Here is a 27128-nt window from a genome sequence, read left to right on the forward strand (position 1 = left end):
CCAGCGTCAGCATGCGTGGACTGGCCTGAGATTCTGCATCTGAGAGGCAAAGGCGAGCGTAGTCATCAGGGTCTCCTGGAAGACCTACAACAAATAAACCAGAAAAAGACAAAAACAGTGAGCTGGTCTCTTGCACCCCAGCCCTAAAGATGCAGACGGACCATCCTCTGAAGGCGGCTCCCCTGCTGATGCTGAGGCCGGATCAGCCTTCAGTTAACTGAGCAACCAGTGTGTGCTGGGCACTGACCTGGGGCTGAGGGCTCAGTGGGAACAGGGCAGGGGGGACTCCTGGCCACATGGGGCTGCCTTCTAGTGGGGAGAAGAGCTAATAACAAATTCATTTCTTCCACAGGGGTCTCCCATGAGCTAAAACCTCCGAGCCTCTCTCGGGTTCTGGTCCCTCCGAGGCAGATGTAGTTTATCCACTGTCTCTTTCTGCTCTGTCCTGAAAGAAAACCGCACTGCATAAGCTTCTGACCGCACAGTCCCTGTTTCCACCCAGGAAACAGGAGGTGGAGAGAGGACTCGGGGATGGGAGGAGGGTAGGCCGGTGGGGCGGACACAGGGCCATAGGCCGGCCTTAGCCACAGCTAGCTTGGGGCTTGGCCTGAGCTCCCTGGTGGCCAAAGTGAGACACGGTCGGTGATGTGACCTTCATTGTAAGGTTTGGTTCTTGGATGGAACACCTGGGTTTCATCTTAAACCAAGGCCCACACGTCTGTACGTGAAGGTTCTGTAGATTTGGGGGGACCAGCAATAGCTGATTTTCTATCCGAATTTATGTGTTCCCTGGTCCTGATTTTTCATTTATAATTTACCAGTTTATAGCAAGATGTTTTGATGTAGAGTACCTCAAACATTTTTCCAACAAGAGTGGGTGCAACCCATGGACACACTCAAAGCCCACCTTGATGGGACACCCCTTTATGGGGGGAGCGGGGGCAGCCCCGGCTGGAGGCCCCGCCTGGGTGTCTGGAGCGGCTGCGGGACCCAGGCTCAGCACCCACCCCCCCGGTTTCTGTCTCCCCACTGCTGGGAAGGCACGGCTGGCCTGTGTCTGGGGCTCCCCTTCCGCCCGGGGTGGAGGGATTGGTCAAAGAGCTCAGGGTCCCCCACAGACAAAGGTCATGCCTGGGCGTGGGGCTGTGTGCCAGCAGAGTCCCCAGGGATCAGAGCAGGCCCGGCAGCCCATGAGGTGGCAGTGCTCAGACCTCCACGATAAGAGCCCCTGACACTCGGGAGGTGAGGGCAGGACAGGGCCCAGTGCCGCGGGGGGCTGGGGGGGACAGGGCCCAGGCAGACAGCCCCCTGCTACAGCCTCCGCCCTTTGCCTGGTCCTTCCGTCTCGAGGGGACCCTGCCCATAATGCTCCCCACCCCACCCCAGGCTCAGCCGGTCCCAGGCCTATCCTGGGTTCCATAATGGAGCTGGGAGCCAAGCAGGGCAGTTCAGGGAATCTCAGCCCCATCAGCGGAGCTGAGTGGCCACATTCTCGTTGGTCCTCAGACCAGGGACAGGCTTCCGGCCCCATGCCCCACACCTGGTTCCTCTGAGGCTGGCTCACTTCCGCTCTCTCGGCCACCGCCCCTGGCACCTTCCCAGTCCTGAGGAGCCACGAGGCCCCGTGCAGTCAGTGCATCCCCAGATCAGACCACAAAGCTTTGCTCCTACCCTGCCGTCCCCTGTGCACCCCACCCTGGGCTGGAGCAGGGGCTCCTGGCTCGCTTTTCCCACTAGACAGGAGAAACTTGTCCCTCTAGGTAGCTCCCCCTGCAGACCCTCGTGGGCTGACGCTTCTCACCAGGCACCCACCTCCCTTCCCCGACCACCCGACTCCCAGCAACCCCCAATCGCTGGCTCACGCGTCCTGGGTCTGTCCTGTTATCTGCTTGTAGGGCACCCACTCCCCACCTCCAACCAAAGGTTAACTCCACAAGAGGGGAGCCCTGGGAACGGGGTTGGGGGTCTCTCACCCAGCCTGGAAGGCCCCCTCCAGAGGCCCAGAGCCGGCCCTGGGAACCTGTGGCCTCTGGGAGCGGGAAGGGGAGACGCCGGTGAGGCCGGGTGCAGCCCGAGGGTGAGGACCCTGGAAGAACGTCCTCGGGGCCTGGCATTGCAGACACAGCTCGAGAGCCGGGCAGACAAGTTTTATTCCACCCGCTTCCCGCCCACGGCCACCCCAGGCCGAGCGAGGACAGGCCGCGTGGAGGGTCTGGGACAGAGGTGCACACAGGAGGTCACGCTGTGGCCCGAGGCGAGCGGGGGGCGGGGAGGCAGTTCTGCCACTGACCCTGGGGGTCTCTCTGGGGGCCTGGCCGAGCTGAGGGGTTCACAGTCTCCATGGTGTGGACACTGGAGGGCTGAGCAGGCTGGGGCGCAGGCAACAGCCAGGCCTGTTCCACGCACAGGAGGCTGCCCTGCACCTGAGCCCCTGACGCCCCAGAACAAAGGTGCCGGGGTCTCGGGGTCTCGGGCGGCGACGGTCTTTTCGGCAAAGACTCAGGAATGCCACAGTGGCTGAGGCCGACGGGACTGGACGGGACAGAGTAGAAAACTCTCGCACTCACGCACCGCACAGGCGTACACGCGGGGTCAGTAAAAACACAAGGCCTGGGTCACACGACGCTCTGCCGGCCCCCTGCCCCCTCAGACTCAGACGTGCCACGGCCACCGCCCCGGCCAAAGTCAATGAAGATCCCTTCCGAATCCGAGTCCACCGACTCCAGGATCTGGTCCACCAGGTTCTCGGGGCTGGATGAGGCTGGGGAGCTGCGGGCCGGGCCTGGGCCAGGCTCAGGGGGCTGCACCAGGGGGTACAGTCTGCTGGGGCAGGGCCCCGACGGGGGCGCCGGGGAGGGTCTGAAGGTCCCAGCAGGGTCCTGGCCGGGTGCGTCAGCAAAGCCCTGGGGCTCAGGGCAGGACGTCATCTCGGAGACCGAGTGCCTGCGGATGCCTGTGCCGCCGGCCACCGCGCCCTCGGCCTCGTGCTCCGCCACGGGGTTCAGCAGTGGCGTGTTGTAGCTCTTGGACCGCACCACCGGGTTCTTGGCCAGGATGTCCCCCGATCGGGAGCGGCGCAGGAAGTGCTTCTCTGCAGACAGACAGACAGGGCATCAGGCATGGGGCCAGGGTGGGGCTGGCCAGATGCTAGGGAACACCCACTGCAAGCACCTACTTTGCGCCCAGCTCTCCATGAAGGGACCACTACAGGGAAAAGCCCGACCGGTGTAGATCCTGCTGGGGCAGCCTGGAGGGGAGTCGGGGTTTCCACCCCAGCTGATACTAGGTCCACCCCTATGTGACCTCCTTCTCTCCTCGGTCCGGCCTCTCAGACTGGAATGGGGGCGGGGGGCCTCAAGTCAACCGCCTGGGTTCAAACATGCACCTTGCCAGTGACCTGTGCACGTGCCTCAGTTTCCTCACCTGCGGAAAGTCAACAAACCCAAGCACTTGCTGCATGCCAGCACTTTCTAGGCAGACACAGCCCCTGTCCTCAGAGCTGGAGTCCTACTGTGTGTGTGGGGGGGACTAGAAACCCCTCTGGGTGGGCCACAGGTCGGGCAGTGGCAAGTGCCCTGATGGGGCAGCACGTGAGGTCAGGGCTGGGGTTTATTCCGAGTGTGGGGGGAGACCCCGGGGGTGGGAGAGGATGGATATAGGGGCAGGTCTCAGGCTCCCACTCAGGACCCTGCAGTTCCAGAGAGTTGACCACCAGGTGGCAGGGCTGAGCGGGATGAACCAGGGGCCGTCCTGGACCACAGGAGACAGGCTCTCTCTTTGCCTGGCAGGGGTCTCGGTGTCCAGGGCCACACAGACCTCAAAGTTCCTCCAGTTGCTGGAGCCCCGCCTGAGCTGGGACATGCTAGCTGGGCAGGTTTTATACCTGCAGGTGGGTGGGCCCTCTGGACGAGGGGACACTCCTGATGAGCTCTTGTACCACTGTCCCCTTGGTTCTCTTCATGCATTTCTTCCCAGGCCTGGATCCTCCCTGCCCTTCAGCTCCCAGTCTGGCCTTCCCTGAGCTCCCCGCCCATGGCCCTCATGTCACCTGGGCACTGGTCCCCTTGGGCACTCATCTGGGGATGGTTTACTCATTGGTCTGCCTCCTCTGGTGGACAAGAGCTCATGAGGGTGGGGCTTGGTCTCTGCTGAACCCTCAGGACCAAGAACAGGGGCTGGCGCACAGTAGGTGTTCGGTTTACAGTGCTGAACGAACCGACGGGGCCAGGCAGCCCCAGGACGCCCAGCCATGCCCACCTCACAACCCCTCCACACCCCCATGAGTCCCCAAATAAGCCAGGAATTCTTGGGCTCTGGGCCTTTGCACATGCTGGGTCCTCTCCCTCGTCAATTCCTGACTTTCAGGACTGAGCTCGGATGTGACCTCCATGGGGGATGCGGGGGCCTCTGCCGGGCTCTCAGGGGAGTCACTGCAGCACCACTGTGACGTCAGCCCTTCAAGGAGGGACCCCACGTGACCCACCCTTTGCCCAGTGCCCCGCACACATCACTGCTGGTGGATGCTCAGGACAGGTTTGCCGTGGCTCCACATCTGGTTCTGCATGACTCCCCTGGGAGGCCTGGGCCCCAGCCCGGGCAGAGGTGGATGGGGCCAGGGGTCACCCCGCTCCCACCCACGCCCAGGCGACCCCTACCCAGGATGCAGGAGTGTGTGAAGGCACCCTCGCTGGAGTAGAGGCCGTAGGTGCCCAGGTAGGGCGACACCACCTTCTGGATCAGCGTCTCCAGGCGCAGGTAGTCTTTGGTCACTCCCCGGGACTCGTGCACCCCCTGCAAGAGGGAGGGGTGCGGGGGTCCGCCGGTCGGCCTGTTCCCTGCCTCCCTAGCCCAGCCGTGCTTAGCTCAAAGGACACCACGAAGAGCGCCCTCCCCCTCCCCCTCCCCCGGGGTCCTGGCCCCACACTCTCCCTTCCCAGCTGTCTCTCGGGTTGGGGCCTCTGAGCCACCCTCCTGCTTTAACGCCCTCGTGGCTGCCTGCTGCACACAGGAGCCGGTGTGGCTGGGAGACCATGACGCCTGCGGGAAAGGGGTCTGTGGCCAAATTAGGCTGGGCACCCTGCACCTCCCCCTCGGGACAGTTGTGTGTCCCCTTCTGTGAGCTGGCTTCCCAGAAGCTCTGGGCAGTCCTGGGGGGCCAAGCTCATTCACCTGGACCCGCACCCTCACTCCCTCGCCCCAAGGAGCACTGTAGGCAGGAAAGGCTGCCCCCTGGGCCAGGCCCAGGTCCAGGTCTGTATGCAAGCTGAGCAGTCAAGGCCCATCCATTTGATAGAGCCGCCCCTTCCCCTCCCACACTTCTTCCCCTGCCAGGCACCATCCAGCTCCTCCCAACACCTCCCCTCATTCAGAGCTTTGAAGGGTTTTCCACCCCTCCCATTTCACTGGAGCCAAAGCCTGGAAATGAGGCTGCCCACGGGACAGCCGTGGTCTTGCCCACTCAGCTGTGAGCTGACCAGGAGGCAAGCTCTGGGTTCCCAGCACCCCCGGCAGAGGGCGGGGCACACAGCAGGTTTTTAGTGAGTGCTTGCTGAATGAATGATGTCTCTGAACGAATGAATCATCCTCAAGGGGCTGCCAGCAGTTAAGAAACAAGATACACCCAGGTTAATGTTAAATGACGATTCAAGACAGCGAGAACCCCACACTGTGCTGCCTACAAGAAACCCATTTAAACTATTAAAGACACACAGAGACGAGAAGTAAGGGAGTGCAGGATTATATGTGATAACACGGATCACGGATCACAGATCACGATAACACAGACCACAGCAGGAGTAGCCCTGTCAATTTCAGACAGGATAGACTTCAGACCAAAGAAATTTATCAGGGATAAGGAAGGTCATTACCTAATGATAAAGAGGTCACTCCTCCGAGGTGACATAACAATCCCTAATGTGTACGCACCTAATACAGAGCAGGAAACTACGGAGGCAAAAAGTGATGGGGCTGCGAGGAGAGACAGAGAAATCCATTCTCCTAGCTGGAGACTTCAAACCCCCTCTCAGAAATAGATCCAGCAGGCAGAAAATCAGGAAGGACACAGATGAGCTCAACAACACCATCTATCAACTGGATATACTTGACATCTATCGACAACTTGTCCAATGGCAGAATCCATATTCCTCTCAAGCTCACATGGGACATTCTCCAAGACAGACCACATTCTGGGCCATAAAACACACCTCAACACATTTAAAAGAACAGAAATCGTACAATGTCTGCTCTCAGACCACGAAGAAACTAAACCAGGAATCCATAACACAATGATAACTGAAAACCCCCAAACACATGGAAATTAAACAACTCACTTCTAAATGACACAGGGGTCAAAGAAGAATTTTTAAATATTTTGAATTAAATGAAAATGAAAACGCAACGTCCAAATTATCAGGATGCATTGAAGCAGTGCTTAGAGGGAAATTTACAGCACTGAATGGATACATTAGAATATAAAAAGTCTACAGTCAGTCATGTAAGCTTCCACCTTAGGAAACGAGACAAAGAGCAAATTAAGTCCAAATGAAGCAGAAGAAAAAAAATAAGAATCAGCAGAAATCAACGGAATTGAAAACAGAAAAATGGATGGAGAAAATCAACAAAACCAAAAGCTTTGAAAAGATCAATAAAATCCATAAGCCTCTAGCCAGACCAACTAAGAATGAGAGAGAGAAGACCCAAATGACTAATATGAGAAACGAAAGAGGGGACATCACTACAGACTCCGTGGATCCAGCTGTGTCTGGACAAGGAGGGGGTGCCCCTGGCAGTCATCCAGATGAACCTGAAGGAGCCGTCCCCGCCCCCAGCAACAGTGCCGAGGACGACGTTACTGCTGAGTTGTGCTGGGCGTTTCACAAACTTTGTCCCTTCATTCCCAGAATTTGTTTCTGATGTCTGGTCTCTGCTCCCCATTGCACAGTGAGGAAATGGGGGCCCTGGGGCTGCATTATTTGTGTACGTTCAGATGCAGGGCTGCTACTCAGCTTCTGGGACCCCGGTGAGAAGGAACATTGATTTGGCAGGTGAAGCATGGGGCACATAGTAGGCCCTCAAAAGATATGCTGACCAGTAAGCTGTGACCTCAGATACATCTGGGACTTGAAAACAGTGGGGAAAAGTTCACCGCAGGGTTGGGACAAGGCCATTCAAAGTGGAGGCCAAGGCGAGAACAAAGGGTTGAGGTTGGGGGTAGGGGTCGCATCCAGGAGGGGTTGAAGGACACTGGGGGAAAATGGGGCCAAGCCCAGAAGCTGCATGAGGCACAGCGACCACCAGGGGGCAGCACCACCCCGGCCTGGCCGCCACCCAGGGATCAAGATGAGACCTTATTCCTTGGCTTGAAATCCCAGCCTCATCACTTCCTGCCCCCAAGAGGAAGTGCACCATGGAGGACTTTGTGTCGATTTCTCCTCATTATCCTTGGACCTGCCCTGCCACGTAGGTGGTCTTACTCCATCACACAGAGGAGGAAATAGGCCGAGGGATGCAATGTCCCGCCAGTCGCTGCCTTGTGTGGCCGCCAGGATGACCACCGGTTCCCACCGAGTGTATCCCCTCGACCCTTCTAACGTCCACATTCATCCGCCCCTTCTTTGCTCTGGAATCTTCAACCAGCTGCCCTGGGCCCCAGGACCAACCTCACAGACATAAATTTAGAAGGACTTGCACGTGCATGGGTGGGTTCAGGACAATGAACAGGGTTTGGAGCCTGTCAGCCTCAGGGAAGGCCAGGCTCCTGGCCATCATAGCTCCAGGCAAGCGAGGACTCTATTTCCCCACCTGTAAAATGGGGTAGTTGATGGTGCTCATCCTGGTGCTGTGACAGTGAGATAGGCTGGCAAACTGTAGGGTGCTGTGCCCGCCACAGGGCTTAGGGTGCAGCAGTTTGCAGAAAGGTCCTTCAGAAATGTCTGGAACTGCTGTGGGGAGTGGGAGGCGGTGGCCCCCAACCCCAGTGACTGACCGATGGGGGAGTAAAGCCCTGGCCCTGCTGCCCTCGAGGGACACTCCGTCCACACTCTTGGGCTCCCTGTGGGCTCCCGGGCTGGCCTTCTTGTGAACGAACCCACACCTTCGTCCAGCTCCTTCTCAGCCCCCGCTGCTTCCTTCTCCCTCCCAGGTTTCTCCTGGGAGTCCCTTCCCCCGCCCTCCCCCACCGTTGAGAAGTCACGTGGCCCCACATCCACATTGCAGGCTGTCTCCGGGGAGCCTGGCCTGAGACGCGCTGCCTGTGCCCGTCACCGGGCTGAGCGCAGCCCCCACGGGCCCCGCCCACCTGCAGCACCAGCAGCATCTGCACGACGGCGGGGGGCACGCGGGCGTGGGCCCGGCCCAGCGCGTCCTCCAGCTTCACACTGAGGGTGAGGATGTTCCGGAAGTGCAGCAGAGCCAGCTGGCGCACCGACGGCTCCTTGCCCTGCGGACGTGGGGGCCGCCGCTATCACGGGAGACCCTTGCTCCCCTGCCCCCACCAGTTCCGGGGCCAGATACAGGGGCGGACCACTGACCCCCAGGCCCCCTTCCACCCCGTCCTCCTCCCCAGATGACCCTCGTTCTGCGGAGAGAGGGCCCCACGCGGCTCCCTCAGGCAGGGGAAGGGTGACGGTCACGCACAGAGCCCCTACTGCGTGCCGGGCACGGCCTACTGGGTGCTGCTAAGGGCTTCCCAAGGCTCTGAGCATGGAGCTGTCCTTATGCCCATCTCGGGGGTGGGGAGCAGGTTCTGGGAGGTCCGGGGGCGAGCGCAGGCGCAGATGGCCCACACGTGGCAACAAGGGCAGAGGTGTGCCCACCCCCAGGCCGGGATGGGCTGTCCCTGTGGCCCAGGAGCCGCTCACCTGCACCGGGTAGAAGACGGCCTGCAGCGTGGGCAACACGTCGCTGAAGAAGAAGTCCCAGGTCTCTGCCAGCGAGTCCAGCAGCTTCTGTCCTGTGGGCACAGGGACTGTCACCATTACCCCAACGGGTGCTGGCAGATGCTTCCCGCCTTCCCAGGTCGCGAGTCACCTCTCCTGGCAGCAGGAGGACATGGGATCTGAGGGCCGGGCCCTGGAGGGCCTCCCCCACCTGCCAGGGCGATGGGCCCGGATGCCCAGCTTCACCCCCACCGAGCCTCAGCTGCCCCACTAATAAAATGGGGCTGTAGCAGGGCGAACCCCTCAGAGCCGACAGGAGGAAAGGGGATGAAGCAGGGCCTGGGGCAGAGAGGTGCCGGTGGGTCCGTTTCCTCTGCACACGAGCCCTATAGGCACAGCCGGACAGGTGCTCCACTCACACCCTTGTCTCATCCGCCCTCCCCCTCCTTCCGCCCACCCATTGGTCTGTCCCTCTGTCCACCTGACAAGACATTCACGCAACAGCTACGCTGTGCCAGGCCTGGCACTAGGGACCCAGCTGAGCCCAAAACTACCCCAGTCCCACCACGTGACAGGGCAGCAGGACAGTGCACAGCCACCCTGGCGAGGGAGGAGTGACCCCCGCCGGGCAGATGAAGTGCCTGAGCCTCAGAGAGGTGCGGGTCTCTCCCTCAAGGGCCTGGGTCCCCACCACCCAGGCTGCCTGGGGTGGGATCTGGGGAGCCAGGGAAACCGCATCCAACAGCAGCAATTGTCCCAGGTACGAGGGGGTCACACAGGGAGAGCTTCCTGGAGGAAGTGATACCCAAGCTAATTCAGGAGGACCGTCTTGCTTGGTGGACTGACACCCTTGGCACATGAACCATGGAGGCACTCCTGTGGAAAGCAGGCATCTGGACAAGCTCTGTAGGCCTTTCTGCCGGCTCTGGGGAAGCAGCAGCCCCAGTCACAAGGTGGACAGACCCTGGGGGTGGGGACAGCTGAGGTGCCCCCCGCAGCCGGCTCTGGGCTCCCCCAGGAAACGCCAAGTGCTGAACCCTCAGCCCCTCTGCCTGGAAGGAGCGGAGAGCTGGGATGAAAGGCTGCTGGGTCAGGATAAGCAGGCCTCCGGGACATGTCGCTGAGGCCTCTGCTGCTTGGCGGGACCCCACCTGGAAGCCAGACTAGCAGTTGGCTGGAGAAACACGGCCGTGATGGTGGGCATCTCAAGGAGTGGAGGGGCCAGGGCCACGGGCTGGCCAGCCTCCCGGAGCGCACCACCCGGCCCGACTCCTCAAGGTTTCCATGGGAACCAGGAGGCCGGTCAAGGGCCTGTGCCTCTTGTGCTCCCTTTTCCTGGGCTCTAAGCCCCCCACGCCCCTCCCCCCATAAAGCCCCCGGGTCTGTGTAGGTGCCGGGCTCTGGGAGGGGAGCCTGGTGGGGGTGACCGTGGAGAGGGCGGGTCCACCTTTCCATGCATCCGTCTGCTGGCACTGGAGCACCCTGCCTGGCGGCCAGCTCCTGGTCCGACCGGGGGTCCACACCCCACACCGGGCTCTATGGAACCCAGGACGGTGGGTGTCCGCCACCCAAGGAGCTCTGCCTGCATACAAAGGTCCCTTGAGGTCCCCGCCGTCACCGGCGAGAAGAAAGGCGGCTCAGTTCCCCGGGCGGCCGTGGGGCAGCTCTGGGCGTGGGCCAGGTGGCGTCTGCGGAGCACAGGCTGCTCTCCAGCCCGTGGGGCGGAAAGGGGATGTCGTACAGTCCAGGCCCCGCCAGAGCCACACGCCGACCAAGGGGCCAGGAAGCTCAGCTCCGTCCCCTGGCTGGGCTCTCTGCTGCCCGGGAACTGTGGTCTGGGGACACCAAGGTCGGCAGGGGTGAGTCAAGCACATGGAGTCAAAGCCCCACCGAGTCCCTCAGCCCGAGCCTCAGTGTGGTCCTCTGTAAAATGGGCGTGATCAACACGTCCGCACTCAAAGGCCAAAAGCTGCCCCTGTAGCAAGTGCTCAGCTGTTAGCCTGGCGCTGACTAGCAGGCCCACATGGTCTGAGGCCGCGCTGACGCTCAGGAGGACCCACACCACCCAGCGGGCGTGCCCTTGAGCTGGTTCTCCCAGGATGGGGTGTGCGTCAGCCTGTCTGTCTTCCTTTCTTCAGTCCGACTGTGCAGGCCCTGGAGACGGGAATGCACCAGGCTGATCTCAGCTCAGATCTCAGTGGTGAACACAGGGCAGTTGGAAAGGCCACAGCAGGGGCTTGGAGGAGGGTGGCCAGGCTCGGAGGTGAGCATGTGAGGGCCGTCGCAGTGCAGTTTGGTGGCCTGACCTTAACAGGCTGGGATTCCTGCAGGACAGGCAGAGCCCAGGGCCCGGAGCCTGCAGAAACCCCGGGCTCCCGCTCAGAGTCCCAGAGCATCTGGCTGCTGAGAAGCTACCCCCGCTGCAGCTGAGCCCACCGAACCACCACCTTGAATGTGGCCCCAGGGAGGGAGGCCTCCACCTCAAGGTCCCTCCAGGCCTCCCACTTCCAGGAATCACTGTGCTCGGGTTCAAGGCCTTGCTGGAGACTGGAGGGGGGCAGGTGGCAATGTCCTGGGCTGCCCCTCGTGGGGCTACCCACCACCTCCAGCAGAGGCATGGGCTGAGGACATGGCTGGACGCAGGGAGTAGTCTTAAGGAAGAGCTCTCCCTGGGACCCGGTAGGAGGCAGAAAGGGGAGGCTCCCAAGGCAACCCCGCTGGGTGTGATGTCAGCCACTGTCCCCACTGCATTGGCTGAAGGGGGGCAGATGTCCTCTTGAAGAGATGTTTCTAGGCCTGACTCAAAGGCCGCCGCTTCCACGCAGCCCTCCCTGACTGCCAAGGTGGAACTAGCCCTTCCTTCCCCAGGGCTTCCCTTCACTTTGACATTCATCACAGTGGACTCTCACTGTCTGGTCCATGTCTGTGTCCCCAGCTGGGCCGTGAGCCCCTGCCAGGCAGGGCCTAGGTCCAGCTCTAAGTCCCCAAAGGCTACCTGGGGCCTGACCTGTAGTGAGCATATGGGTGGAGCCTGTCTAACCCCCTGTGCTAAGGTGGGGACAGAGGGAAATGACAGTCTGTGGCTGGATGGGAACTGGAGGTCGGGCCCTCTGGCCCCCAGCCTGGGGCTCTGTGCCTGTCCCTGAGGCCAAGGGGGGTTGGATGGGGTCGGTGCTCCCTCCTGGGTGGCCTGGCGGACACGGCCACTGTGGGCAGGACTCCACCAAGCCACACAAAGCGCCTCTTCTCCTAAGGTCCCAGCTCCCCTGGGCCGGAGCTGGTGGGAGGGCAGGCACTGCCGGAATGTGCTGAGTCAGGAGGGGGGCGTGCGAGGGAACCTCCGCCAGCAAATCCTCCTGCTGGCTTGGTGCTGCCCCCTCCAGGAAGCCGGCTCAGACCCCCATCGGCCTGTGCCTCCTGCCCCCACGTCTGTGGTTCTCACAGCCTTTCTCAGGCTCCTGCCTTGGCTGCTTCCCCCCAGCACAGGCAGAGGCGGTGCAGGAGGAACACAGGACACGTGGCTCTTGAGTTATGCTGAGCACCCCAGGCCTCGGTCTCTGCCTCTGTGAAATGGGCTAAGACCCGTGCTTTCCGGGGTCACTGAGAACTCGAGGAGGAATTTGGAGCAGCAGGGAGAGGAGTGCAGGCTCGGGAGCCAGGCTGCCAGGTAGGGCTGTGTGGCTCAGGCGAGTTACTCAGCCCCTCTGTGCCTCGGTTTCCCCAAGTGTTCAGTGGCTACAACAATGGAACCTTCCTCACAGGGTTGTGGGGTGATCTAGGAGTCAGGCAATGGAAACTGTCGGGACAAGCCCAGCACAGGGTGAGGACGTGCGGGGGCCGGTGCCTGGCACACAGAGGGAGGGCTGTGACCTGCACAGGGCCTGACACACAGCGGGCCCGTAGCAAGATGTGTCGGTTTGAGCTGCGTTCCCCCATAATTTGATTTCTCTCTACATCAACTCACTCCTGCCGGGAGGTGTACACGCAGTACTTGTCACCGCCAGCCCATGGACACAGGGGGCCCAAGGGTTCCGGGACCGGGCACATCCTGCCAGGGCTCTGGGCCTGGCAGAAGGAGACAGCGCCCAGCCAGGACCCTCCTTCTCCTTGCTGAGGCCCGAGCTGGGCAGCGAGGCCAGCTGTGACTTGTGGACCTGCCCCTAGAAGGGCAAAGAGGGTGTGCTCTGGAGTCGGGATGCCCTATGTTCGAATCCCACCTCCACCCCTTATGTGCACTGTGGCTATGGACAAGTTGAGGGCCATCGCTGCGTTGTCCCCCAGCAGTGAAATGGGTACAGTGACCCAAAGGCCTCACAGGGTGGGTATGTGCATTAAAAGAGAAAACTTGCCCAGAAGGCCCCGCACCAAGCCTGGGCCCCAAACCCTGGCAGGGAGCCCTCATCAGCTGGTCTTCCAGGTGGCAGCTTCCAGCTCTACCTCTTCCCCCGGGTCTAGACCAGTTCCCCTCTGGTCCTCAAAGATCCTGATGGGGGTTCTCCCAGGCTGCTGGGACAGGGTTCACGGGGGCCAGAAGGCCTCATGGGCAGTGAGGTGAAGCAGGGGCCTTCTCCCAGACATCCCTCAGCCCTCCTGGGCCCCAGCAAGATGGGGGGCAGATGCTCTTCCCAGCAGGGTCCCCTCCCGGGATCAGATCTCAGCCCTGCTGCCCTCTAGGCATTGCTTCTGCCCCTCTGGACTCTCTCGACCAGAAGGGCCACACCGCCCACCCAGAGCCCCAGGTGGAGCCCAGGTAAGGCCATGGTTCCCAGAGGCCACACCCACAAGCAGCGTGGTCTGGCACCCGGTCCCGGCCGTGGGCCACCAGACTCACCTTCGTAGAAGCGGATCTTGTCTCGCAGTATCACCATGCCTTTTGTCAGCAGCTGGTTCTGCAAGGCACACGTGGAGATGCTGTCACCGCCCCGGGGGTGCCCAGGGCCCCCACGGCTTCACCAACAGTCAGCCGAGGCCCAGAGGGGGAAGGACTCACCCACATCCCAGTCCAGTTGTTGCAGAGCTGGAACCTCAGCTCCCCGGGCGCACGCAGGCAACTGACCCAACCAGGTTGTCCCAGATGGGAGGTGGTGCAAGGACCCCACCCTCACCGCCCCCAAGAGACAGGCCAGGCCTGGGCCTCCTGCTTCAGGCTGGGCGGGCGGGCAGGCAGGCAGCTGCCCCCGCATCCCACAAGGAAGGAGGGACTTTCAGGCAAGAGGGGCCCCGGGACCAAAGGCCTGGCTTGAGCACTGCCATCACCCACTGCCATGAGGCTCAAACGGCAGCCCCCCTGCACTTTCACCCTGGGCATGGCTGAGTGACACCACGTGGTCTCAGCAGCAGTCATAGCAGCCAGAGAGTGGAAACAACCCGGGGACCACAGACGGATGGATGGATAAGCGAGACACGGTCTCGCCACACTGTGGAATATTATTTGGCCGTAAAAAGGGATGAGGTTCTGATACAGGCACAACATGGATGAACCTCGAAAACTCTGTGCTCAGCGAGAGCAGCCAGACACAAAAGGCAATGCGCTGTGAGACCCCACTGACGTGAAATGTCCACACAGGTAAATCCAGAGAGACAGAAAACAGACCTGTGGTGACCTAGAGCTGGGGGAGAGGGGAACGGGGGTTACCTATCTATAAACATGCGGTTTCCTTTTAGGGGTGATGAAAAAGCCCTGGAATTAGCAGGGACGGTTGCCCAACTCTTTGAATATACTAAATACCACTGAATTGCACACTTTCAGTGGGTGTGCAGTATGGTAGGTGAATTACACCTCAATAAAGCTGTTAAATTAAAAAAAAAAAAAAAAAACCCTAAACCCACAGGATGGGAGGAGCCGCAGGCTGGTCCTCACCTCACCCTCTCCCAGGAGAGTGGGCACCATGCTCCGAGCCTGCGTGAGGATGCCCCTGCCTGCAGCACCTCGGCCTTCCTGCCTGTGCAACCTCAGGGGTCCTCTCCCCTCCCCGAGCCCCAGGGTTCCACGTGTCCATCCACTTTGCAAGCCTGTGGCCGCAGCGCCTGGGACAGCTCAGCCTCGGCGACACTGGTGCCACGCTGACAGCATCATCACGCGGCTCAGCGCCCTGGGGTTTGTTGATGACCCACCCGTGGGCTCTGGGGACCCACACTGATGCTCCAGGAGGAGGTGGACAACTCATCACAAAACTGACCTCGAGCCGCGCCACGTGCCAGGCAGAGCGGTGAGTCCTCACCTGCGTCTCATCGTATAACCTACCCAACAACCCACACCGGCTAGACGGGGGAAACTGAGTCATGGCCAGGCGGAAACCTTGAACCCAGAGCTCCACGCACCCACCGGGAGCCAGTGGCCCCTACCCCCGCCCTTTCTGGCCAGCTCAGGAAGCAACCCCGCAGGAGAGCAAAGAGCACCCACCTGTAGGTACTCCGTGAAGAAGGACCCCAGCTCCGTCTTCAGCAGCTGCCTGCGGGCGGGAGGGCAGAGTAGAGGGAGGGCAGGAGTCAGAGACCCCACGGTGCCAGCGAGGGCTGGGGGCAGGGCTGGGGGGCCACCTGCAGCGGGAGGCCCACCCCCTTAGCCCAGTGATGTGAGGACGTGACTAGATATTTCTCCAAAGATACACAAATGGCCAATAAGCACGTGGGAAGATGCACCATCATGAGTAACCAGGGGAACCCAAACCCAAACCCCGAGATGGCACTTCACCTCCACTAGTGCTGTTAGAATCAAAACCCCAGGCAGAAAAAACAAAAGCCGGGCAGTAACAAGTGTTGGTGAGAAGGTGGGGAAATTGAACCCTCATACACGGCTAGTGGGAATGTGAAATGGTGCAGTCTCTGTGCACAACAGCTGGGCAGTTCCTCAAAAGATTAAAGGTAGAGCCATATGACCCAGTAATTCCGCCCCTAGGCGCAGACCTGAGAGCAGTGAAACCGCAGATCCACACAAGGTCTCCTGCACAGATTCTCCCAGCGGCACTGTTCACAACAGCCAAAAGGTAGAAACAACCCAAATGTCCGTCAACAGATGACTGGAGAAACACAGTGGTGTTTTTCACACAATGGGATATTATCTGGCCATAAAAACAAATGAAGCGCTGAAACCTGCCCCAGCTGGGATGACCCCCGAGTACAGAGGACCGTTACGCCGAGTGAAAGAAGCCAGATGTAAAAGGCCACACGTACGTAGTACAACTCCATTTACGACTCCATTTATATGAAATGTCCAGAACAGGCAAATCCCTGGAGACAAAGTCGACTGGTATCGGCCAGAGGCTGCTGGGGGAGGATGGGTCACAGGGAGTGACCGTTAAGGGGTATAGGCTTTTTTGGGGGCGGGTGATGAAAGTGTTCTGGAATTAAATAGTGGTAGTTCTACAAGCTTGTGAACGTACTAAATACCACTGAACTGTATGTTGTAAAAGGATAAACCATCTTAAAAAAAATCTATGTCTATATCTATATCTATTTGGTGGTGGCCTGGGGCTGGGGGGAGAGGGGCATGGGGACTACCTGTCTATAAATATGGGGTATCCTTTTGGGGTGATGAAAAAGCCCTGGAATTAAGACAGTTGCACAACTTTGTGAATACACGAAACCCCCCCCCCCCCCCCCCACACACACACACACACACACACACACACACGAATGACGGCCAGACATCAGTTCTGTGACTCTGCAGCATCCCCTGCCCTGCTCGTGGCCGGGCAACGCCAAGGGATGCAGAGGCGTATTAGGAAACTGGGGCTCCTGGGGCCCCACCCGAGTGGCCACATGAGCCCAAAAAAAGCAGGACCCCCCTGGAACGGTCATACACATCAGGCCTGGGAGAAGCAACAAGCCCCTGCTGTGACCTCAGGCAGCCCCTTTCCCTCCCTGGGCCTCAGTTTATCTGTCTGTAAGGGCCATTTTAGCCATTTAGGGTTGGAGTGGGGGGACCCTGCCCCAATTACCCTTTTACTCCTGCCCCAAGCTGATGAGGAGGTTTGCTGCCTATTTTTCCCAGATATTCTTTTGCTGTAGGGACAGGGTGGCACAGGCCAGGGCATGAGGGAAAGGGCACAGAGGTAGGAAATGCCCCCTTGCGGCAGCTGTGACCCCGGGCAAGTCTCTCGACCTCTCTGAGCTTCAGCCTCCTCCACTAAAATGCAGGACTAATGCCTTGGCTTCGCAGATTCCCTCAAAGCTGGTCCATCCTGGGCCCCTTCACAAGCGCTCAATTCTCAGCTATTCACAGGAAATGAGGGGTACTCGGCGGGGCTGTGACTGCTTTTCTGGGAACAACAGGCCCATCATTAGGCAGGTGGGTCCTTCCTCTGTTGTTGTTGTTTTTTTAGCTTTATTTATTGTTGGCTGCATTGGGTCTTCGTTGCTGCGCGCGGGCTTTCTCTAGTTGCGGCGAGCGGGGGCTACTCTTCGTTGTGGTGCGCTGGCTACTCATTGCGGTGGCTTCTCTTGTTGAGGAGCACGGGCTCTAGGCGCGCAGGCTCAGTAGTTGTGGCGCACAGCCTTAGTTGCTCTGTGGCAAGTGGGATCTTCCTGGACAAGGGCTCGAACCCATGTCTCCTGCATTGGCAGGCGGATTCTTAACCACTGCGCCACCAGGGAAGTTCCAGTCCTTCCTCTTTTAACAGAACAAATATGCTTTGTGATGCTTAACACCAGCGGGGCATGTGGGCATTATCTTGAGCCACTGTCCCAGTCCTTCTGTTTCCCCTGAAAAGGAGTCTTCAGGAGGGTAGGGGTGAAGGCCACAGGACAGGGCCTGGGGTCAAGGTCCACGTGGTGGTCACCACCCACCTGGGCTCTAAAGGCGGAACCGGAGGCTGGTGGACCCACGAGGTGGGGGGAGCGGGCCTCCCACCTGGCACAGCCCTCCCACCACTTACAGACCCAGGCCTGGATGGGACAAATGACCACTCACCGGACGCCCTCGTTAAGGCTGAAAAGCTCCTGGTCGGGCAGCCCCTTGCGCTGGAAGACGGCAATCACCCCGTTGTGAATGCTGCGTGGGGGAGGGAAGAAGAGCACTGCTGTCCAGAGGCCCCAAGACCCCTCCCCTCCTTCCCTCTCCCACGGAGCCCCTCCTGGTCAGCAGGGCGCCAGTCCTTTTGCTTCGAAGGCAGGCCTGGAGTACAGGGACCGGCCGTCCCATCGGACCCCATCTGCCCCAGAGCCTCAACTCCCATCTTGAGCGCCAGATGCTGGGCTCCCAGCCCCAGCCTCCCTGGAGCGCCAGGCCTGTCACCGGTCACCTCTCCAGGCTGTCCTGGGTTACCTTCCACACACTCTGCCTCCCTTCCCATGTTCTTGAACCCTCTGCCCCCAGGCCGGAAACTAGGGGTCAGCCTCTGATGGTCTCTCGCACACCCAAACATAACCAAGTCCAACTGGCTTTCTCACCCTGTGCTTCCAGGTGCCCGTGTGCCAGCGCCTGCCTCACTGAACTGGGTACCTGTGTTATCTGCACCTGGCCCCGCTGGGGAAGCTGCCCTCACCACAGGGCCTTTGCACATGTCCTCTCTTCTGCTTGGTCCCCACCCTCACCCCCCACTCCCGTCTACGTGGATCCTTCCTTCAGGTCACAGGAGGTCACAGCGTTTACAACACTTGTCAGTGTGCACCTCCGTTTATCCGTGATTCGTTTGATTGATTGGTTCCCACGGCTATCTATAAACCTCCGCGCACAGGGCCCTGTGCCGTTTATGACTGTGTGCTCTCACCTGGCTCAAAGGGGCAGCCTGGTAGTTATCTGGTGAAATTCATCCTGACTCTCCCTGGCCCTCCAGAGCCAACAGATCCTGAAGCCCCACCAATCTCTACCCCCTAGATCTCTGTTGCACCCTTCTCTCTCCTCCACGCTCGCCTGACCTCTGATCGCACAGGTACCTCCTCACTGCACTCACTGCCCCCTGCCCTGGGTCCTGCAGGTACAGCCCAAGGCCTGAATGTGGCATTCAAGGCTCGTCTGGAATGGTCCATCCCCGCATTCTTGGGCACCCAATGCTCACAGAGTACTGCAGCTGCCAGGGGAGCCACACCTCCGGGTCTTTGTATCCACTGCCTTTCCTACCTGGGTGGGGGGCCTTATGCTATCTACTAGGCAAGTAGCTATTCATACTGGAGCTCTGGCTCAGAGGCCGCTGCCTCCAGAAGCCCTCCTGACCGCCTCCCTTCCCCGTGCAGACTCAGGTCCTGGCACTCTGCCGATTTACTTTCATGTTAGCCCTCACCACCAGCCATAAGCTCCCAAGGGTGAGAACCAGGTCTGGGTGGCTCCACCACCCTCCACTCAGGACTGGGTTGCTGCTCTAAACTCACCACTGCAGACGAGCTGTGTGATTCTTGGTGTACAGGGACAGCTGGACACATGCTGCCGTTCACATCATGGAATAGGCGGGGGCCGCCAAGCTCCTGCTGCCTCTGTCTGCTCTCACCAGTTCCACCCTTCCCAGCAATATGGACTGGCCGCCCACTTTGCAGATGAGGAAACTGAGGCTCAGAGGGACCAAGCTCTGGGAGGCCACAGAGCTCACCCAACAGCTGCCCCCTCTCCCCACGGAGCCAGGTGTGGGCAGGGCTTCCAGCTCCGCACCCTGGAAGGGGCAGGGCAGGGTCAGGGCCCCGCATCCCAGGTGGGTGAAGGCAGCTCTGAGCAGTGCAGGGACGTGCCCCAGGGGTCCACAGTTGGTCCCGACCCGGCCAGGCCAGAGGCCTTGTCACCTGACCCGACGACGACGCCTGACTACCCAGGCACCTGGTGTTGAAATGTTGCTTATTCGCATGTCCAGGCACACATGCCCTCTAACTTCTGTTTCCTGCCTGTGAAATGGAGGCCGCGAATGTGCCCGCCCCCAGGTTGCTGTCAGGATGAAAGCCCGGCCAGCGCCGAGCCTTGGTTTGTGGTCACGGCTGGGTCTCTGCTCAGCCTGTCAGAAGTGCCTGGTGGGCTCAGGGGAACAGTCACAGTGAGGCTGTTCCCCATTTACAGACTAAAAAAAGGAAAACAGTCTGACGGGAAGTCTAATGGCTGCCACCCTGAAATCCTAACAGATGGGGACTCGTGCCCAGCCTGGGTGCTGCTGGGGGCAGAGGGCAGACCCTCCCAAACCTGCGGGAGCCTGGGAGCTGGCAAATGGGGCATCCTGAGCATGGCCCCGTGGGCCCGGCCCCTCCTGAGGCTCAGAGGGGCCTTGCCAAGTCCTCCCTGGGGACCAGGCCTGCATCAGGCTGAGGGGACAGCGTGGGGGACCCTCATCAGCCTCCCAGGCCTGGCCGTGCTCTTCTCACCAGCCTCTCCAAGTCCCTCCTCCCTCCTCCTCCAGTAAAACCTTCCGGAGGGAGCGCAGCTCACTCTGGTCCCCAGCCCAGGGGCACCTTAACCCACAGTTTTGGATGGGAAGACAGGCTCTTCGGACAAGTCTTTCCCCGAGGCCCTCAGGGGTCCATCGTCATCTGTGTCACTTGAACCGCCCCGCCCCTGGGTCTGAGCAGCACTGGCCTCCCCCTGCCTCAGGGCCTTCATCCTTGCTGTTCCGTCTCCCTGGGGCTCACCGAGAGGTCAGGTTCCTCCCCCTTCACACCTGTGTGCAGACAGCATTTGATCCCGGCTTCTTTGGGGGGAGGGGAGGTCTATTTGGTTTACCACTTAGGCCCCACTCCCCCCAGCCCAGGTCTTGCACCACCCTACTTGTATCTGAGCGGCGCCCCCGCCAGCCCTAGGGTCACCCTTGAGTTCTCCTATCTACACCCCCACCCAGGCCAGCCTCCACCCTGGTGGACCCTGACCCTGCCCTTCCCACCTCCAGCCCCGAGGCGCGGGCCTGGGGTTGAATCCCAGCTCTGGGCTTCCCTGCTGCCGGCCTCTGGAGACCAGACCATGAGTGCCTCAGTTTCCCCCTCTGTACAATGGGACTTGTAATCACAGCCCCTGTGGGGTTACGTGTGCCATGGCATCATCAGCAGTGACTGCGGGGGGGCAGGGGGGCAGGATATGTGCCCCCGGAAGCATCCACCACGGCTCGACCATCTGTCCCGGGCTTTCTCCATCTCCTTCTAACCACACCATGAGGTAGGGACTGTGACAGCCCAGGCTGCAGAAGGAAACACTGAGGCTCAGAGAAGCCAGCGGATGGCCCAGAGTCATACAGCTTGATGCCTGGCAGGGCCAGAAGGGAGCCTGGGGCCCACAGTCCTCCCGCCCCCCACAGCTGCTCAACCTGGGGTTGGTGGACAGGCAAGGCCCCGCTCCTTCCCGTTTCTCTGCAGCTGAGGTTCCACCTTCTTTCCAAAGTCCAAGTTGGGTCAATAACAAAGCCCTGCTGTGAGCCATGGGAGAGAGAGGAGGAGGGGTGGGGAGAGGAGAGGCCCTCATGTGACTTATCCCCCCAGACGGAAGTGCAACTCGGGCCCGGGGCCTCCAACATCCTCATCATTATCCCAGGGGGCCACGGCCAGCCCCAAGATGAAGCCCTGCATCGCTCTGCACCGGTCGCCCCGGGGGAAGCATCCACGGGCCTCCTCTTCACGCCCAGGTGAAGGCACAGGGGAGGCAGGCACCAATCCGACCCCCTGCCGGGCCTCAAGGTGACCCTCTGGCAGATGCGGGTACCTGAGGGCACCACTCTCAGGCCTGCGCGCCGTTCCCCTGCTCCTCGGCAAACCGGCATCACGCTCACCCTGCTTTCAGTGCCCTGGCCCTGGCTTACATACCCCCCAATTCCCACCCCTGCTCCTCCCTGGGCTCCAGGCAAGAACTCAGAGCTTTTCTCCAGAGCCCCACCTGCCCAGGGAGGCAGATGCCCGACTGCGCTGACCCCCGTCCCGACAGGCTGCAGGGGGACAGTGGGGTGCCCACGCCGCCCCCATGGCTGCCTGGCTGCACAGTCCCACCCGTCCAGCTGGAGGCCAGCTTCTGGACGTTGGGCTGGGGGCCGGGAGGTGGAGAGCGGATGGCCCTGAGCCCCGACTGCTAGGTGGGAGAAGTGAGGGCCCAGGGCGCAGGGCGCTGAGGGAGGGAAGCCCAGCATATGAGTGTCCTCTGGCTGCTGTAACCAAAGCCCACACACAGTGGCTGCAAAGCAGCCAAAAGTTGGGTTTTTACAGCTCTGAAGCCGGAAGCTCTGTCAGTGTCACAGGGCTAGAATCAAGGTGCGGCTCCTTGGAGGCTCCAGGGCAGAGTCTGTTTCCTGGCCTTTTCCAGCTTGGTCAGGACTCCTCCCTCCATCCTTACAGCCAGCAGTGCGGTGTCCTCAACCTCTCCCATCCTCACGTCTCCTTCTTGAATTCTGACCCCTGGGCCTCCCTCCCATTAGCACCTTTGTGGTGACACTGGGCCCACCTGGACCATCTCCCCATCTGAAGGTCATTTACTTAATAACATCAGAAAAGTCCCTCTTGCGTGTAAGGGAATGTATTCACAGATTCCCAGACATCTTTGAGGGCCATGACTCTGCTGAGCACACCTAGACCGCCTCAGAGCGGCAGGAGGCTCAGGACCCAGGCCCAACTCAGAGCAAGTTGTTCGTGAGGGTTGGCCGGGAAGCCAAGCACCGGCCCCCCGCTGGCCTCCACCCCCCCCCCCAACTCCCAACGAACCCGTCACCCTGAGGGCTTCAGCCAACCTCCTCCGGCCCCTGAGACCCCATGAGGTGGTGGCAGAAGCTCTGGACTTAGACCTGGGCAGTCCCCGCACCTCTGGACCTCAGTATCCTCATCTGCAAGATGGGGGTACCAAGTCCCACCTTGCAGGCCGCTGCAGGGATGAAAGCAGCTCCTCCACGCCTGGGGTTGGGACAGGGACCGGCACAGGTTGGGGTCGGTGGGCACCGCCGTCCCGGGGATAGAGCAATCATGGCCCTGGAGGAGATCTAGGTGCAGGACGCCCTGTGGGCTCAGGCCAACAGTGGCCCCGTCCAGGACCAGCGACGAGCAGACGAGGAGGGAGGGCTGCACCTCGGGCTCTCACCACCAACCCCCGCCTCACCCGGCTCCAGCAGACACCAACTCACACGTGTCCCTGGGCAGCGGCTTCAAGTCAGGCCAGGGTTCAGACTGAACGTGAGCAGGGGCTCTCGGTCAAGTCCCTCTCCTTCTCTGGCCTCAGTTTCTCTATCTAGATGCTAAGGACCACCAGCCCGGCCTCGGAGGTGGTCCCATGGGAACAAGAGGGCGCGCGCTCCACCTGCGCGGGGCCTCTGCTCTCACAGCCAGAAGGCGGGTGGGCGCCAGGCTCGCCAAGCCTCAGGCCTTCGGGCAGATCCAGGCCTGGCAAGGAGTAGGGCTCCCTAATGGTCTACGCCCTCTGGCCCAAACGCAGGTACAGGGGACTCCTGCCCGCCCCCCAGCTGGCCCCTGAGCTCAGGAACATGATCTTCGTGCAGCTGGAGGCCTTGCACATGCGTGGGGTGCACACCCAGCGAGGAGCTAACTGGGGCCAAAACTGGGACAGACAGGGAGACAACATGCCACGCCCGGGCCCTTCGGGAGGGAGGGGATCAGGAGCTCCAGGTGGGAGTGACAGGTGAGCCTTCTAAGCCAGGCTGCGCCCTCCCCTCTGCAGTGCCAGCACTGGGCTGGGCACAGGGGACAAACCCGCCCCGTAAAGCAGCAGCAGGGGCTTAGGAAACAGCTTCTGACGGTTCTGTTCTAGTTTCCGGTTTGTAAGCGTGGCCCAGCCAGCCGGCAGCCTGGCACCCAGCACTCAAACCTGCCCTGCGAACGCGCAGAAGGGAGCCCAGGCCCCAAGTGTGTGTGGTCAGCACCTGCGTTCCCCCGGTTTATCCTCTTCCCAGCGATGAACACCACCTGCTCGGACCAGTGCCGGAGAGTGAATGAATGAACGAATGAATGAGTGGCTAGGTGAGTGCACGGATTCCACTATCACAGGAGCAAGCTATGTATTTTGCCCCATGTCCAGATGAGGAAACAGAGGCACAAGGAATTTAGGGGCTGGACCCAGGGTCCACTGTAGTGGGTTGAATAGTGTCCCCTAGAAATTCATGTCCACCTGCTACCCCAGAGCTTATGTGAAAACAGGGTCTTTGCAGATGTAATTAGTTAAGAATCTTGAGACGAAATCATCCTGGATTTAGGGTGGGCCCTACATTAGGTGGCCCAATGACTTTCTAAGAGAAAGGAGAGGGAGGTTTGGACACAGAAGGTGGCCAGATGAAGAGAGAAGCAGAGAACGGGGTGATGCAGCCACAAGCCAAGGAGCCACTGGGAGCTGGAAGAGGCAGGAAGGAGCCTTCCCTGGAACCTCCAGAGGGAGCGAGGCCCTGGCGACACCTTGATTTTGGACTTCTGGCCTCCAGAACTGTGAGAGAGTGAATGTCTGTTGTTTTAAGCCACCAAGTTTGTGGCAATTTGTTACGGTTGCCCTGGGAAACTAACGTGGTCACATGGCAAAAGAGGGGTCATCTTGGACTCAAAATAAGGAGTCTACAACCTAGCAAGGCAGGACCTGTACTGTCCCGCCCCCCAAGGCTGTGGCCTGGGGGGCCCTGGCAGGGAGCACTGCAAGGATCGGAGCTGGGCAGGCAGGCAGCGACCAGAAGAGGCCCCGATCTCCCCATGGTACCTGCGGAATGCTGGCGGGGAAGGCACTGCCCCTCCCTGGCTCAGGGCCCCCTCTGCCCAGCGAGAGCGGTGGCTCCGCTCTGCGGCGTCCACACGGGCAGGCTTCCTGGTCCTCTCTGCATCCCCCTCTGCCACCTCTATATGGGGCGTGGTAGTCATAACTCCCTCCCTGGGCTACGAGGTACACCAAGGGCCATGAAGGGGCCCGGCACACAGGAGTGCAGCATGGCAAGCGGAGCTGACGTGGGTCCAAGGGCTGGGCGGCTCGGAGCCTTAGAGATGCCAGCTGTGGGCCGGGCTGCTCCCCTGCAGTCTGCCCGGCCAAGGTACAGATGGCACTGAAGTTTGAAAGTTCCTTTAAGTGAGAAGCAGTGGGGGGGACCCAGGTGGCCTCTCCCTACAGGCACCTCCCTGAGCTCCAGAAGACTCCGAGCCTACCCGAGGGTGCCCCCACCTCTGCCTGGAGACCCCCCAGCAGGGCCAACCACAGCAGGAGAAAGCTGCTGTTGGTGAAAGCTCAGGAACCAGCAGACGCCTGAGGGGCCCCCCCAAACCCTGTCCCTACAGGCCCTCCCTGACATGAGTTTGTCCCCAGCATGAGTTTGAGCTTGAAATATAAGTTACGGAGGCCCTACCACGCGCCAGGCACGTGCTGAGGACTTTAATACAGATCTGCACATTTAATCCCTACAATGGCCCATTTTACGGAAAAGGAAATTAAGGACCAGGGAGGCTAAACAGCTTGCTCAAGGCCACGCAGCAGGGAAGAGGCAGAGCTGGGATTTGAACTGAGTCTGTCTGGCTCCTTGCACTAAGCCACGGCAGAGAAACGAGGAGGGAGACCGCTTCTCTCCGCAATTCTGCGAGAGGAGGAAACGCCTCTTAAGGCAGCGTGCAGTCACTGGGCTGATGAGATTAGCCAACGAGAGTCTTTCCTTCTGTCCCCACACCAGTCCCGTAACAAGGAATGTGCATGCCCGCTGACCGATAGGGAAACTGAGGCAGGCTCGTCCCAGCACTCAAGCAATTCGCAACTTGGTAGGGGACAGAAGACAAGCACGTGACTGGACGACGGCGTCCTGCCTAGTGCACAGAGGAGGGTCTCAGGCTGGCAGCCCTGTGCCCACCATGACGCTCATGAAACGACTGATGAACAGAATAAATGAGTGTCCACATTGACAGTTGGTTTTCTGGTGGCCAAGACCACAGACGGTGGAGCATCTGGCAGGGTTTCACTGCCAGGTGTGTATGGTGATGGGGGCAGCATCCACAGCCCCCTGGATAGCCTGCCCTACTCTCTTCTCCTGCCCTCCCATTTTCCTTTCCGTGGAAATAGCTATTTTGAAAAGGGCTCATGAGCAAACACGGTGGGGAATCCCACTAAATAAATCGTCTCTTTTCCGGAGATCCCCAGCCTTGCTCTTCAAACAAAGTGGGAGGGGGTGGTGGGACTTCCCACGCCCCTGCTTGTCTGGGAAGGGCCCGCGGGGGGAGGGTCGTCTAAAGAATGCCGGGCAGCTGCTGCACCCCTGCTGACAGCTGGGAGGGCAGGGGGCCGCTCAAGGGAAAGCCACCCGCCCACCGCCGACCAAAGGGACCTAAACGCAGAACAGGAAGCGCAGCGGCAACCCACAGACTGCGCCCGCGAGGCTCATCTGCGAAATGGGATAAATACTTCCTGCTCTATTTACCTCCCAGGTTGCCATGAGCACTGGAGCGAAGACGTGGGAAGACCCCGGGGGTTGGGCGGGGGAGGCGGGCTCGCGGGATCCAGGCCCACCCCACCACCCACCAGCTGGGCGCGTTGGGACCAGCCCCGGGTCCGCGGTCTCGTCCCTCCGTTCTAGAAACACGTTGCACTAAACTTCCCTTCCCGTCCGCACAACTCCGGCGGAGCAAGTTCTCTACAAACTGTAAAGTGCCGCGCTGCCCCCAGCACAGTTCCTCGCTGGGGGCCGGCCCTCGCCCGCGGACCTGCTCCAGGGCTCCCCCTCCCCTGGCTCTGGGACCCGGGGCCAGCGGCCCGCGGGCCGGCCGGGAGGGCGCGGCCTTACCTGTTCCAGGTTGCGTTGGCGCAGGCCCGGCGCTGCTGCGTGCCCCGCTCGTCCGCGGCGGCGGCCGGCTCTCTCTTGCCCAGGTCACTGAGGCTGGGCGAACTCATGAACTTCAACCTGCGGAGAGTCCTCATGGTGACCCCGGCGACAGGCTCCGCGCCCACGCGCGCCCGGCACCTCGCCCTGCGCCACGCCGCGCCGCTCCGCGGGCCCCGGCCGTTGCGGCGCCCTCTACGAGGAGACTTGGGCAAAAGCAGGAAGCCGAGCGGCCCTCCAGGGTCCCGCCCCGGCCCCACGCCTCCGCCCCGGGCCCTGCGCCGGCCGCCCCGCCAGGTTAATCATTGCTCGGAGCGGCCGCAGCGTGCTGCTCCCAGAGCGCTGCCGGTAGCGCGGACTCGGCGCTAAAGGGGCCCGGGGGCGGGGTTCAGGGCCGGAGGCGGAGCATGGTAGGCCCCGGGGGCGGAGCAGGAGAGGGGCGGAGCCGAGGCGGGGCCTCAAGGAAGAGGGCGTGCGCCGAGGCGGGACCAAGCTGGGCGTGGCCACGAGCTGGGGGCGGGGCCTGGGCCTCCGCGGCCTCAGCCGCCGCATCCCACTCGCCCCTCCTCCCCCAGGCAACCCGAGTCCGCCCTCC

General features: G+C 60.9%; 1 protein-coding gene across 2 annotated transcripts; it reads right to left on the bottom strand.

Moving 5' to 3' along the window:
• Positions 1-2133: 2133 nt before the first annotated feature.
• Positions 2134-26899, bottom strand: PRR5 (proline rich 5). Of its 2 annotated transcripts, XM_060113483.1 has the most exons (8): positions 26498-26899; positions 17788-17868; positions 15280-15328; positions 13708-13765; positions 8859-8950; positions 8297-8437; positions 4656-4791; positions 2134-3091 (listed from the first exon to the last, which is right to left on the bottom strand). In XM_060113483.1, the coding sequence occupies exons 1-8, from the start codon at positions 26629-26631 to the stop codon at positions 2616-2618; spliced, it is 1167 nt and encodes a 388-aa protein (XP_059969466.1). In that variant the 5' UTR covers positions 26632-26899; the 3' UTR covers positions 2134-2615. The 2 variants fall into 2 exon arrangements, with proteins under 2 accessions (XP_059969466.1, XP_059969467.1); XM_060113484.1 differs by lacking the exon at positions 8297-8437.
• Between the last annotated feature and the right edge of the window lie 229 nt (positions 26900-27128).

The sequence above is a fragment of the Mesoplodon densirostris genome, chromosome 11 (genome assembly GCF_025265405.1).
Source record: "Mesoplodon densirostris isolate mMesDen1 chromosome 11, mMesDen1 primary haplotype, whole genome shotgun sequence".
Taxonomy (NCBI): domain Eukaryota; kingdom Metazoa; phylum Chordata; class Mammalia; order Artiodactyla; family Ziphiidae; genus Mesoplodon; species Mesoplodon densirostris.

Excerpts from the sequence above, each read along its gene's own strand:
- PRR5 (XM_060113483.1), bottom strand. The coding sequence starts at position 26,631 with ATGAGGACTCTCCGCAGGTTGAAGTTCATGAGTTCGCCCAGCCTCAGT. Across the intron at positions 8,438-8,858 it reads CCGTCTTCTACCCGGTGCAG|GGCAAGGAGCCGTCGGTGCG; the intron begins GTGAGCGGCTCC and ends CCACGTCCGCAG. Across the intron at positions 4,792-8,296 it reads AGATGCTGCTGGTGCTGCAG|GGGGTGCACGAGTCCCGGGG; the intron begins GTGGGCGGGGCC and ends TCCCTCTTGCAG.